This window comes from Cupressus sempervirens, chromosome 6, assembly GCF_028749045.1.
Source record: "Cupressus sempervirens isolate cs-2001-9-10 chromosome 6, ASM2874904v1, whole genome shotgun sequence".
NCBI lineage: Eukaryota > Viridiplantae > Streptophyta > Pinopsida > Cupressales > Cupressaceae > Cupressus > Cupressus sempervirens.
Genome location: NC_143123.1, coordinates 161,078,486 through 161,093,647, shown reverse-complemented (window position 1 = coordinate 161,093,647; position 15,162 = coordinate 161,078,486). Strand labels below are relative to the sequence as shown.

At 36.3% G+C, this 15,162-nt stretch overlaps 1 protein-coding gene across 1 annotated transcript in view; it reads left to right on the top strand.

The window, feature by feature from the left end:
- Positions 1-15,162, top strand: part of LOC149551747 (protein disulfide isomerase-like 1-6) — a 96,736-nt gene that overhangs the window by 39,784 nt on the left and 41,790 nt on the right. The window contains exons 3-4 of the mRNA XM_089787250.1: positions 5,591-5,756; positions 8,957-9,075. Of these exons, the coding sequence (XP_089643376.1) occupies positions 5,591-5,756; positions 8,957-9,075 (285 nt within the window). The remainder of the gene's footprint in view (positions 1-5,590; positions 5,757-8,956; positions 9,076-15,162) is intronic.

Below are 15,162 nucleotides of genomic sequence, written 5' to 3'. Positions count from 1 at the left end.
TAGACCATGGCAGTTTGATAGACATGCAGTGCATGATGGACATGCAAACACATACTCTCTGACAAAGGATGGAGTTCGCCACAAATTGAAGCCCATGAAAAAGGAAGGTGAAAAGGTATGTAGCAGTGCTAGGATTTGTCTTGTTGATGGAAGGAAGTTTTTAGATGGCATGAAACATTAGCATATGTGCTATGCTTTGATTCCTAGGAAAGATAAAGAAGGTAGTAGTGAAATACCATTTGAAGTTTCAGATTTACTAGGGGAATTTGGAGATATTATCTCTGATAATGTTCCAGATGGATTGCCACCAGTAAGGCAAATCATTCATCAGATAGATCTGATTCCAGGAGCTAGTTTGCCTAACAAGGCTGCTCATAGGATGACTCCTACTGAAACAGAGGAGCTAAATAGACAGGTTCAGGAGCTGTTGAGGAAGGGCTTGATTCGAGAGAGCCTGAGTCCATGTGCAGTACCTGCAGTACTCGCACCAAAGAAGGATGGAGAGTGGAGGATGTGTACAGATTCCCGAGCTATAAATAGGATAACCATCAAGTACCGGTTTCACAGATTCCCGAGCTATAAATAGGATAACCATCAAGTACCGGTTTCCTTTGCCAAGGATGGATGATCTTATGGACTGCTTGAGTGGAGCTCAATACTTCACAAAGATAGATCTGAAGAGTGGCTATCATTAGATACGGATTCGAGAAGGAGATGAGTGGAAAACAGCCTTCAAGACCAAGGAGGGTCTTTATGAGTGGTTAGTCATGCCCTTTGGATTGACGAACGCCCGAAGCACCTTCATACGGCTCATGAATGAGGTACTTAAGAAGTTCTTGGAAAAATTTGTTATTGTTTATTTGGATGATATTTTAATTTTCAGCAAGACTTTGGAAGAACATTTACTGCATATTCGTAGTGTCCTTGAAAGGCTAAGGGAAGAGAAACTGTTAATCAATTTAAAGAAGTGTGTCTTTGCAAAAAGGGAGTTAGTCTATTTGGGGTTTGTTATATCACCTGAAGGTCTCAAAATGGATCCAGAGAAGGTAAAAGCTATCTTGGAATGGCCTACTCCAAGGACTGCTACTGAGATAAGAATTAATTTAAAGAAGTGTGTCTTTGCAAAAAGGGAGTTAGTCTATTTGGGGTTTGTTATATCACCTGAAGGTCTCAAAATGGATCCAGAGAAGGTAAAAGCTATCTTGGAATGGCCTACTCCAAGGACTGCTCCTGAGGTAAGATCATTTCATGGTCTGGTTAGTTTTTACAGGAAGTTTATTAAGAATTTCAGTGGCATATGTGCACCCCTAACTGATACAATAAGAGGGGATAGAAAAGAGTTCAAATGGACTGCAGCAGCTGCGAGAAGTTTTGAATTGCTGAAGAAGAAGGTGACAGAACAGCCTGTGTTGGCACTTCCAGATTTTAGAAAAGTGTTCCAGGTGGATTGTGATGCTAGTGGCAGCGCTATTGGGGCTGTATTAAGCCAAGAAGGTAAGCCTATTGCATATTTTAGTGAGAAATTGAATGATGCAAAGAAGAAGTATTCTGTTTATGATCAAGAGTTCTATGCAATAGTTCAGGCCTTAAAGAAATGGAGGCACTATTTATTGCCAAAGGAATTTGTTTTGTATACTGATCATCAGGCATTACAATACCTAAATAGCCAAGGTAAATTGAATCAGAGGCATATGAAGTGGGTAGAATTCTTGCAGAGTTATACATTTGTGTTGAAGCATAGAAGTGGAAAATCTAACAGGGTTGCAGATGCACTAAGTAGGAGACAGTCACTGCTTACAGTAATGCAGGTTGAAGTAGTTGGGTTTGATGAACTCAAGAATTTGTACCCTGAGGATCCTGATTTTGCTGAAGCATGGAAAGCTTGTAAAGAACCTGTTGCTATAGATAGAACCAAGTGGTTAGACTATTTGATTCAGGATGGCATGTTGTTCAAAGGTAGTCAATTGTGCATTCCAAGGAGTTCCATGAGGGAAAATCTGATTAAGGAGAAACACAGTGGAGGGATGGCAGGACATTTTGGTCGGGATAAGACCATTGCCATTCTTAGAGAACATTATTTTTGGCCTCAAATTACACATGATGTGAAGAAGTTTGTACAGAGTTGCCAGGTTTGTCAAGTTGCCAAGGAGTTTAGTCAAAATACTGGCCTATATCAGCCATTGCCTGTTCCATCAAAGCCATGGGAGGACATAAGTATGGATTTTGTTCTTGGATTGCCAAGGACACAAAGGAGTAATGACTCAGTATTCATGGTGGTTGATAGGTTCTCCAAAATGGCACATTTCATTCCATGCCACAAAACTCATGATGCTGTCCATATTGCAGACTTGTTTTTCAAAGAGGTGGTAAGACTACATGGTCTTCCAAGGAGTATAGTTTCTGACAGAGATACTAAATTTGTGGGGTATTTCTGGAGGACATTGTGGAAGAAGTTGAGAACAGACCTAAAATTCAGTTCCACGCATCACCCACAGACTGATGGTCAAACAGAAGTGGTAAACAAAAGTCTAGGAAATTTGTTGAGATGTTTAGTTGGGGATAAGCCCAAGGGATGGGATTTGATTCTACCACAGGCAGAGTTTGCTTATAATAACTCTGTAAATAGGAGTACTGGAAAATCACCATTCCAAATTGTATATGGGAATAGCCCAAGGACTGCACTAGAGCTGAGGAAGATAGAACAAGGGGAGAGGAAAAGTGCTGAAGCTGAGGAATTTGCTGAACATATCAAGCGTCTACATGAGGAGGTTCAGGCACACATAACCAAGATGAATCAAGAGTGTAAAGCTAGGGCTGATCAAAGGAGAAGACATAAGGAATTCCAAGTAGGAGATTTAGTCATGGTACACTTACGAAAAGAAAGATTTCCAGCCGGTACTTACAACAAGCTGAAAATGAAGAAATTTGGCCCTTGCAAAATTTTGAAGAAACATGACTAAGGAAATGCATATGAAGTGGAGCTGCCAGATGGTATTCAGATTTCTCCCATTTTCAACATTGCAGATTTAACAGAGTATCATGATGATGGTGTAGATGAGGAGCTGGTGTTAGAGCCATGTCCAATTCCTGCTTCTAAGAAGGAGGAGATAGAAGACATTCTAGATCATCGTGTGGGTAGGAGTACCAGAAACAGGTAGTATGAAGAGTATTTGGTCAAATGGAAAGGACGACCAATCGAGGACTCAACTTGGATTTCAGCAGCTGAGGTTTCCCATTTGGGATTTCCTCTACCATCCATAAAGTGACAGGGTCACTTTTCAATCTACCTTGGGTGTCTGATGCAGGAGCATCCAGAGGTATAAGGGCAATCCTGTGTCACCCAAAAAAATGTACTTAGACTTAGTTTCTGTTTCATGTCTTTACATTTTTGGATACCCATTTGGCTCAAATAAAGGTTCCAACTCTCATAGTTCAACTATCAGTGCGTTTGAAAATCCCGAAAAAATAGGAGCATGTATTTGGGCCATCATTTCGGTAAACTAGAAGGTGTGAATTGGCCAGATGAATGTAATCATGATTTAGAGCATTCCAGAAAAAGAATCAGGTCAATAGGCCCCACGGTTTGAAAGTTATTGCAGTTTTTCGGGTTTTGGAGACCTCCTAAGAATGCTTCAAAGTCAGGTTTGGGGCATTAAATGACCTCGAAAAGGGTCGAAAAATGGGGGACGAGCGAAGCTGGTCCATAGGGCTATAGAGCGCTTCGAGAGCTTTTCGAAAATGTAAACGGTTCGTCAATCGGAGCTACGGTTCAAAAGTTATGCCTCCCGGAAGTTCGGTTACTGTTTCTGGATTCTTCTAGATTTGCACCGACTTCTAACGCAGCTTCCAGAACCTTCTATTTCGTCGGTGGATGCCTACTAGCACTTTCTAGAATGTACTCCTAGTCCTTAACCCTCCGGGGTCTATTTAAGAAGATTTCTGGCATTGTAAAAGGCAGTTCGGAGTGGAGTTTGAGAGGAGGTGCTAAAAAGAGAAATATTCTCCAGATTTATGCTATTGTAAGCCCTTAGGGCATGTTTTGAAGTTTATTTTCTCTGTACTATTTGTACTAGCTTATTTTCTTAGTTAATATAATTTTCCCTTTCTGTTGGTTCCATTCTGTTCTTGGGTTGTGTCCCCATCATTATGTCTGTTTGAAAGTCAAATAGATAGATCATATGCCTGAATATGTGAGCATGTTTTAGGTATCCATCTGTATGTTGAAGTTTAGTTGATGCCCAATGGATAAGGGACTGGTCAGCTTGAAGGATGCATGATATTTGTTGTTGCATACCCTGGTTATGCTGAGAAATCAAATCAAAATGAATATCAATTTCCCATTTTATATTTTGAAGAACTAGAATTGTAGGTCATGGCTTATTTGTGGTTACTTTCCTTGGTTATGATTAGCTGCTGTGATCAGGAGATTTACCAGCAAATTGAAGAAGAATATTGACCATTTCTGCTATAGAGGGTAGTCTTGTAGTGAAGTATCAAGATAAATTAGACAAATCCCTCAGGTTTGCCCACCTTGGCTTTGCAGAGCCTAAAGTGAAGTGAGTCCTAATATGACTCTGTTAATTGGCCCAGAACTTAGTTAAAGCCTTGCTGAATATAGGATTTAGCTCATCCTTAGGCTTGTCCTTGGTCTTTGTTCTTGGTATCAGGTTTAAATCTACCTGGTATGTTCTTTTCCCCGAAAGAACTCCAACAGTTTCTATTACTAAACAATCTTTGTTATTAGAAACATTCTAATAATGAAAGAATAAAAACAATATTAGAAACAATTTAATATTTACAAGATTTACAATTCGTCAACCATTAAAATAATAATAAACAAGATATTATGGAGATATCATTCTAGTAGTTCTTAGCGCCCTAACTTCTTGATGGTGTATTGTGCTCGGCAATGGTCTCGTTTCTGTATGGAGAGTTAGACTTAATAAAATCAAACTCTAAGAATCTTGTATTGTGGGTGCTTATGGGACCCACAGGAGCAAACAGTATCGGTAAGCACAAAAGTCCAAATCATCCCCTTTTTGCATCTTGGAGCAATGACTTTTGTTATCCTTCTATAAACAGGTACTCAAGGGTTTCCCATTTAAAATCTTGATGTAGTTAGCCTGAATATCCGTATAAGTCAGACATTCCATGATGTAGTGCCATTCTGAGTGGACTTTATGAAATTTAATTCGAATCAGCTAAAAATCTCTGCAATAAAATGTTTTCTTCGACCCTGAATATAACTTCACTTAAGTAATGATTTTTTCTGCAAATAATTGAATGCTATACAATAGTGCAGATGTAGATTCTGATACTTTCCCTAGATGGTGCAGTCAATTTAAATGCATTTCATAGGTTTGAGGAAAAAAGGTACTTCAGTTGCTTGTCTAGAAGCAAAACTCAATACATTTATTAGATTTGCACTTTTTTTGTCCTAAATTCTAACACACTTAATATCAAATTCCATGCATTTAGTGGATTTTCAAATTTTGAGTGGTTTTTAACTTTTTTGAGATAACCAAAATCAATATTAAGTTTAGTAATTGTTACTTCTCTATACTGATTCTAAATACATTCAAATCTGCAGGGGACTGCTTATGAAGAATTTGTTAAAGCAGCTAGGGAAGATAATGAAGTTCAGTTTGTTGAAGTCAATAATCTAGAGGTGGCTAAATTTCTCTGTCCAGAGATGAATCACCTACCAAATTCACTTGTCCTCATAAAGAGTGAACCGGAAAATTTTGTTTTATTCGGTAAGCACAAATTTGATTTATTAAGGACTTCTTTACCATGTGTAATACTTAAGTCAATTTGAAATCATTGAATTTAGCTAATAGCAACAGTTATCATCCTCAACCTCTCGCCCATGAATGTTTTGTGTTATATTATTTTTTCCATTGCGTGCTCTTTTTCCTGGTAAACTGCAGGGTCATTGAATTTGATTAATTACTTGCAGTTCACAAAATATTGGTCTGTGTCTATTGCCAACTCAAATGCTCTTGGGATAGATCCTCTGTCTAGACTCTACTAGATATACAGGCCTGGTTGGATGAATACAATTGAACCTTGACATTGTAGGCATGTTTGTTCCTACGGATTAACCAAACACATTATGTTGAAGCAAGAACACAATTTTTTAAATGTTGTCTACTGAGTACATAAGGGTCAATCAAAACATGCTGTTTCAAAAAATGTTGCTCTACTGTAAGATCATGCAATTTCTGAAGTTTTTTGTGAGTTTTCCATGCATGGGATGGTTCCTATCAGCTTTCATATATGACATTAAAATGTTCTTAGATGGTTATTTAAAAAAAAGACTTTTGTGAGTTATTCCTACACGGGATGGTTCCTATCAGCTTTCCTAAATGACATGAAAATGTTCTTGGATGTTTATTTACAAGGTGCATGCATTATGTCTTTGACCATTAGTGTTGCAATAGGCTCACAACATTTTTCCAATGTAGTTTTCATTTGTATTCTTGCTCATTATAATATGATGTAACGAACATGTACAATGCAAAAACCTTAGGTTAGTTACATTTGGGGTTGATTTACATGGTAAATTATATTTGATCAAATTGAGAAGATATAATGCTTGATATGTATTCAACACTGCAAAAGCAGTTATAGGAGCTATATAGCTGATATTACTGTAACTGCATAACTGGCATTTCCTAACCGCTGTCTAAACTGAGTGGTGGACAATGTAATACTATGCGAACGTTCCCCTTTTATTACATTTTTCTTGCATATGTATCCCTGACACAACTCAAATTTCATCTTTTCAAGGGACCCTTCCTTCAGGTTTATATAACACAAATAGAGTAACTAACAAAATATGCTGATAACACAAAACAATTACACATTCTTGAGAAGATTCTTCTTTGAAAAACAAAATCTCAAATCAGCTGTGCTCCATCAAGATGCCTTGTAATCCTTGGAGGGTTGTAGCTTCCAAATTGATTTTTTGAGTTTCCAGATTTCCACCTCCCTGGACACCCGAATCACAAGTGCTTCGAATCAGTGGACAACATTACATCACTCCATCAAGTTGTCTTATGACCCTCAGAAGGGTATAATTCCCATATCACAACTCTTGAACTATCTGAGCTAAAATCCATAATGAGTTCACCAAATCACATACCTATTAAAAAAACCAAATTCACAATCTATTTATTGATTAATTCCGTCAGCATAAATAAACATACACTTCTCATACAAATGCCATCTCTATGTGAGAAGCTGACTTAGACGACCAAAATTCTTCAACCTCCAGTGCCTCTAGCCTTCAATTTGACACTTGTTAGTCCTTACCCTCCAAAAGTCCTACCAAAGGAAGTACTACAACCTTTAGAAGCCCAATCAACACAAAAACTAATCTTCTTTCTTTTCTTCTCCACGAGTAACAAGAATAATGGATTTTAGTCCTTCAAGAAAGGTCTCTAATACTCCGACAATAATATGTTGAGAAGATAGAAAATGATCAGAATACCCTTTGTGCAAGATTAGAGCCTAATACTTTTTTTTTGGTTCAGTTACATGGTTCAGTTGCTTGTTGAGTACTTGCCAAACAACTTGCCAGGTTCTATTGACTCATAAGTTCTCAGGACTCAGCAAGTTTTGAAACAGAGGCTAATACATATCATCTGCAACTTCTGAATTGGTCAAAATATCAAGTCAGAAAGTTCTTTTCTTTAACAAGCACAATGAATTATAATAACGAGAAAAATAGATGATTATTAATGGGGAACTTGAAGAGGAATGGGAGATACTATTTTCATTAAAAGCAAAGAAGGTCTCAGAGTCAGTCAGTTTCCCAGTTCTTCTGGTAGACTTTTGTTTAATTGTTTAGAATTCACCTTTTATGGTGGAGGAGGACTCAGGAATCAAGCTATCTACTAAATATTATAGAATCAGAAATATATTTCACCAATATTGTCCTTATTTCAATGAAAGAGAATTCTGAAAGTCCATCGCTCTTCAGGTCAATAACAATATGCAACGTTACATTAGGAATTATTTTCAAATTCATAGTTGAATATCTTCAGCTTTTTCTATCTTTCATGATCAGTGAACCAATTTGGATCTGTTGAAATGTAATTTAAAAATAATCAGATGGCATTTTTTTTGCACAAAAGGAATTTACTATCTTGGTTCAATCTAAAAGTAAAGGAATAATTATAAAGACATGCATCTCAGGGAACTATCATACCATGTGAACGGTGCAGATTTACAATGTTACATGTGAGAGTGAATTGGTACTGCTGATATGTTACAATGTGTGCCTCTATAGGCACCCCATTTTAGCATATCTTCACTTCAGGACTTATGAATCTGCATAAACTACTTGTACTATCTATTCATTATTGCAACATCCTCTGCAGCAACACCATCTCATCCAATTTGGGGCAAGTTTGTGTTAACCATTGTATTTTGAACTTTGTGATGTTTTTGAGAATTTGGATGCATGAAGTTGATCTCATTACGTTTAACAACCTTACAAATTGGGATACTGTACATATCTGTGGCCTGGAGTATGGTGTCATCCTTTAAAAGATTGTTTAAATTAAAAAATGTGAAACCATGGAAGACATATTACATTGAAATCACGTAGTATATGGCAATAGAACCCCTTCTTTGTATGAGTGTGTCATGCCTATATCCTTAACGTAAATTCGAATATGTTTGTGCACACTATTTCTTCAGTTGCAACATCCTCCATTTTTACTTGGGTGCTATTTTGACAAACTTCTTTTTGGAAAATTTATGAGCCATTTTAAATGTACCTTGTTGGATGTGCTTCCTGACTTCTTTGTAAGATGTACCAACTATAACATGCTCAGAAAATGAAATGCTAATACTTTGTGTGATTGAAAACAACCTTCAAAATTTCTTAGAATAGAATAAATATTTTTTCATTTCTCAGAAAGTTGATTTGAGGTTTGCATTGCAGAGGGAGAATTCAAAAAGGAATATATACTTCAGTTTGTTGAGCTCAACAAGCACCCATTGATTACCAGAGTAACTGCATATAATTCTGCAAAAGTCCTTTCAAGTCCTATTAAACGTCAGGTCTCTTTCTCTCCCCACACACGCATGCAAAAGAAACACAACATAAGTTACATGTAATAATAAGAAAAGCTAAACAAGAATGCTTTTTTTCAGGGTTTGATTTCCATCATAAACTTATTCATTTCTTGTTTGGATTACATGCCAGTTTTGATGAAGTTACTGTATATTCTAAATTCAGCATGCACTTGTTACCATAGATGTTAAGGATATAACAAGAAATATGGGTCGTTGCAATATGTAAAATAAGACTTAAAAAGACGATCCTGGATAAAATCTCATGGTAGTTTGTACAACCTAAGCTTAAAATGATTATCACTCAAAGATTCATGTTTGACTTCTGGATAAGTCAGCCTGTATGTTTTTGACATTTTCTTCTGTAGATTGAATTTTGTGGATTGACTTTTGGTATTTAAAAAATTCTACTCCATAATGACTATTCCCAGAACAGCAATTATGTCTTCACAGATTCCCATACATCATAGATGTCAAGATTCAACATATCAATTAAAATATTATCTGATATAAGATTGAAGTTGTTGATCAGATTCATTAAGATTTCATAAAAAATGGTGCATGAGTATGATGCTTTACATAAACTTGATGTTGAATCCACATGGTTGAAGCAATAACCTTTGTTTCAAAAAGAAATAGACTTTTTGATAGATTGTTTATTTTGTTCAGTAACATACAATCTTTTGGTAGTCAGTGGTGCTAATTCAACCGCAGGAGATGCAGTATTAGTGTTAGCAAGAAATCTGGGGGACACAGATCGAAATTTTGAACCTTGATGACTTTCTTAGTCTTCTAGACTTTTAGTTTATACCTTGGATTCAATCCTATTAAGGGAATAGGGAATTAGATCCAGATATGAGTTCACCTATTTAACAAAATAAAAAAGAATATGCATAACACATCATATGGGAACCCAAAGGTATATGTAATATTTATATAACTTAAGTGCATCATATGAATACTTATATCTCCTTATATCCTGTTATAAATTCATATCAATCCATGTAATAACAATATACATGAATGAGCCCCATTCCACGGAAAATGTTGTTTGTGGTTGTTCTTCCCTGATTGGAACCTGATGGTATTCAAAAAATCTGTCAATGAAATTCTTATTATTGTCTGGCATCCGATTCCCAAATTTCCTTTGTGATTGGGGCAGGGAATGGGACATGGATGCAAGCTTTGTTTAATTCCAAAAGCCCACATATATCTAGAATTCTTTTGTTTTCCTATTTTTGTACTACCATATAATTGATCTCTTTGGCTGGCTTGATAATCTTGCCCCTAACATTGTTTTAACTTTTATATCATATAAGGATAGGCAGTAAGGACTTTTTTGTTGAGGTTTTGTGCCATTTGTTGTATCTTCATACCTCCTACTTCCTCCCAAGTTTCTTTTGTTTCAATAAAAAACATTCATATTCTGTGAGCAATTCAATGACAGATGCTACCACTGGCTCTTCCAAATAGTCTCCATCTCCGGTGGCAATGTTTTCTTCTTGGAGCTTAAGAGGTTGATTGTAATAGCGTTCCATCTAATCCTTGTTTAATTGTAATTACCATTCTCCTTCTTTCATAGGTAGAGTCAGGTTTATCCTCATCCTTTTATGCCTTATAATAACTGTTCTCTACTGGTCTTTTTTTTTTCTAACTGTTCAGTTAATTCCCAAACTCCCTAGTTTCTTAGTGGATAATTTTGCTTAAGACATATGTTTTCTGCTATATGTTTGAAGATAAGATAAGATAATATAAATTTATTAATGTCCAACAAGAGGCCATGTGGGTCTAAGGGACTGAAAGGCATACAAAGAGGATACTGCCAGCAGCTGGAGCACCAAATGGTGTCCCCTGGAAAAGAAAGACAAGAAAAGAAAGCAACAGAGCAAGAACCCAACAGGAGCAAGAGGAAACCAACTAACTGCTTCTCACAGGCAAGAAGTAGTCAAGAACTGAGATCTATATGGTAGAACCACAAAATGAGAACATATGGGTCAAGTCCTTTTTTAGTTCTTTTCATTTCTTAGTTTTGGTTCTTCTTTCTTGGTCGATGTACCAAATGTGAAGTACCAATGTCAAAGTTTAGTAAAAGAGCTACATGTACAAGCAGTAGTTGTATCCTCTATCCCTTTCCATCCCTTCCATACAGTGATACAGGTTTGAATGTGTTCCTGCATTGTAGAAAAATTGTCTTGTATTCTCACATTTGTATAAATTATGGGACTCGTCTGCAAAAGGGATATTTCCTTTTCAGTTCACTCAACACTCAGTTGCGTAGTGAACTATTCCACAATTGAAAAATGTAGCACCAGTTATCTGAATATTTCTTACTTGGCATCTTCCACCTCTATAGTTTGATTGCTGGTTATCTTTCTTATAGTTTGATTCCGAGTTATTGTACATTGTGCAGGCATTTTGGTTATCCCTCCAAGGTAGTTGTCTTCAATTTTCATCGTTCTTATCAACATCTGTATTGCAATTAAAACTATGGCATACTAGATCAATGCTTTCCTCCATTCCGGCATTGAAGCTAATAATCAGGACATTCCTTAGTAAGGTGGGTGTCTCATTCTTTGCAGATGGTACAATATGTTGAATAGTATTTATGTTTTTCACCTCCACATGTAATGCGACTTCTGTTATTTCTCCTTGTGCCTTGGGCATTCATTCCAAATGTGTCCTTCCTAGGAGCAGTATGTGCACCATATTTCTCTTATCTTTTTTGGTTATTTTTCATTTTGAATATTTAGTTTTTGTGTTGATGTCAAATTATTCTCTTCCAGATTTATGGACTCTTTTTTCTCCTTTTTCATGCTGTGAACTATTGGGGCTTTTCCTCTCTGCCTTTATCTTGTATTGATGTCAAATTATTCTCTTCCAAGTATTTCATTCCAAGCAACCACTTGCTGCGCTTCCTCCTTCTCTCTCTTTTCTTTTATGTGGTATCTCTCCTAGCAAAACTCCTCTACTCTTATATTTTTTGAGGAGATGGATCATGGTTAGGAGGTTGTGACTCTTCAAAACACCTTTTCATCTTTTGTTGGTAAGTGACATTTTATTAATTAATGACCTTAATTCATTGCCTAATTTTACTTTTAACTTTCTCTTCTTTATTTGTTTCCTCCCTTCTTAATTTCTTCAGTCTTCTAACTAATTCCTCTAAATATTCTTAATTTATGGGTAAGACCTTTTCTGGAGTTTGTAAGAATTCCATAAATCTGTCATCCAATTTAATTGTAATGTGTAAGGAAGTTAGGTAGTGGAACAACTCCCTACACTAATCACAAGAGGAGGGTAATGCAAAAGTTTTTACAGATCTTTGCAACAGTTACAAATAATTAACAAAAAAAAACACAAATAACATACATACCACAATATATTGACTTGCATGGGGAAGACCATTCCGAGAGGAAAATCCCACACTTCAAAAACCGTGCAATATGGTTACAGGATTATAACCAACAGACATTCAGAGGTAACTCAACAGTTATCAATCTCTAATAACACATCACACTACTTAGTTGTAATAAAATCCCCTCTTAAAATAAGGTTGCCTTCTAGAGAAAACAAAGCATGCAAAATATCCATTGTTAGATCTATGACCTAATGATAAATGATCAAGGGTTACAATGATTTATTATAAGTTAAATTTTGTTTAGGGGGTGCTACCTCCCAAAATCCCCTCCACGGTGCAATACCTATTGGACTCCTAGTTGTTCACAAGAGCAAGGCCGGTAAGAGTGGAACCCCTCACAACTCCCAGTTGAGGAGCACTGACCCTAAACCCCATGATAGTCAAGGTCATGCCCCTTAACCCTTGTTGCTCACGTATCAGCAATAACCTTTTTATTATTACAAGGTTGAGACTCCATTTTCCCAACATTATGTTTTACAATTCTAGTTTAGTTTTACCGTTTTTGTGCAATTATGGTAGAATTGGAGCCTCCTTACTACTACATTCCCCTAAGAATGACTTTCTAGTTCTTCTATATTTATCAATACCTTGTTTTATGTTGGTTATTATTTCTTTAGCTTTCTCCAAAAATGAATATACTTTCTTCAGTGTCTTCCATTCAATTTCTAGGTTCTCATTCTCTTCATTGTCGACAACACTCACGGTGGCACGCTTAGCATCCTCCTCCTTGGGATGCTCAACTCTTCTCTGTATTCTCTATTTTTCTGCCTTCCCTCTCTTCTCTTTCCTCAATCTGCTTCTGTCTTTTTTTTTTCTCATCATTTGGGCTAGCCATTGTCATCTTCATTGCTAATGCATTTTTTTCCTTAATCTCCCTTGTATTTCATGTATCTTTTAGCTATGGGTATTTTTGGTTTAGGATTTCATTACTTCTTTATTCTTTTCCATGGTAATTATCACATAAGTTTTCTTATAAGTCATATCTTTTGAGGGATCCATATTAGACCTCTTCCACTTTTCCATTCTTCATCCCCTGGGCACCTCAATTCCTCTCATAGGGTAGATGTCAAGAAGACAATATTGCAAAATTTAATATTCTTTTCATCTCCTTTTCACCTTCGTTCAGTCTAGAATTTAGAATCTTGAAAATTCCCTTGCTGTCCTCAACAACACCTAACCAGTTTCTTGACAATTAAACCAATATTAGCGAGAAATTGTTGTTTATACTTTAGATTCAATTCTATTAAGGGATTGAGGAATTGGAACTAGACAAGAGTTTTTCCATTGTACAAAATCACAAGAACATACATACCACATCATATGGGAACCCAAAAGTATTTGTATAATTTATATAAATATAGAACATCATATATATCCTTAAATCTCCTTATACCCTGATATACATTCATATCTTAATCTTATCTGTTCATTCTTATCCCTTTTTGTATTCTTTCCTTTTACTACGTACTCTCATACTGGTGATTACATTTTACAATATATTTTTGTATTTAGGGAATGGGACATGACCCACACATTGTATCCCTAATTTACATACTATAGTCCAAATCTTGGGCTCTGTAAGCTTGATGCGGCAAGATGAAGTATGCTCTTTATATTATGAGAGGTAATTGGTAAAAATAAGTGAATGAATTATTAACAAAGAATGAATTATTTATCTAGAGTTTGCAAACATGATGTTTCTAAAAAGAAACATACAAATAACAGGAAGAATCTATTATACAAAATATTTATAATACTCGAAGTGACCATTAAAATAGAAATGAAATAACTAAGGATATATTTCTTTAATGTCCTCCTTTAATGATCAACTTATCAATGACACCAGGCTGCCCCTTGAATTTGACAAATTTCTCTAGAAGTAGGGACTTGGTGAGAATATCAACAGTCTGGTAAGCTGTAGTAACAAACTGCAAATCTACAAATCCATCTTCAACTAGCTAATGAATAAAGTGGCAATGAATGCCAATATGCTTAATGCACTCATGAAAGACTGGATTTTCGGCAAGTTTGAGGACCCCTTTGATTGTCGCAAAGTAGGGGTGAAGGACCTTCTTGAGGCATATAGATGTTGGAAACAATACTACAAAGCCAAACTGCCTCACAACCTTCTTTGACTGTTACCCTTTAGTCAACTTTTGTCGAGGAAAGAGATATGACATGCTACTTCTTATGGTCCAAATAAAATCACCAATTCCCAAACTGAAGAGATAGCCAGAAATAGACTTTTTGTCATCAAGTGAGCCTCCTTAATCCGAGTCTGTGTAATCAATAAGCTGGGCATCTTTGATTTGTCTATAGAGGATACCAAAATCAGAAGTGCCCTTGACATAGCACATGATGCATTTCATTGCACCCTAGTGATCTTAAGTGGGATCTGTCATGAAGCACAATATGCAACTCACTGCAAAGCTTGAAATCAGGTCTAGTGGCAGTGACATATATCAAATTGCCCACTAGCTATCTGAATACAGATTCATTCCCAACATGAGAACCAAATTTGGTGGATAACTTGAGACCAAAGTCCTTTGGTGTAGATGCATGTTTACAATCTTGTGTTTGAATTTGTCCAGTAGAGCCCGTGCATACTTAGACTAAGAGATGAAGATGCTATGTGGCTGTTGCCAAACCTTGACACCTAG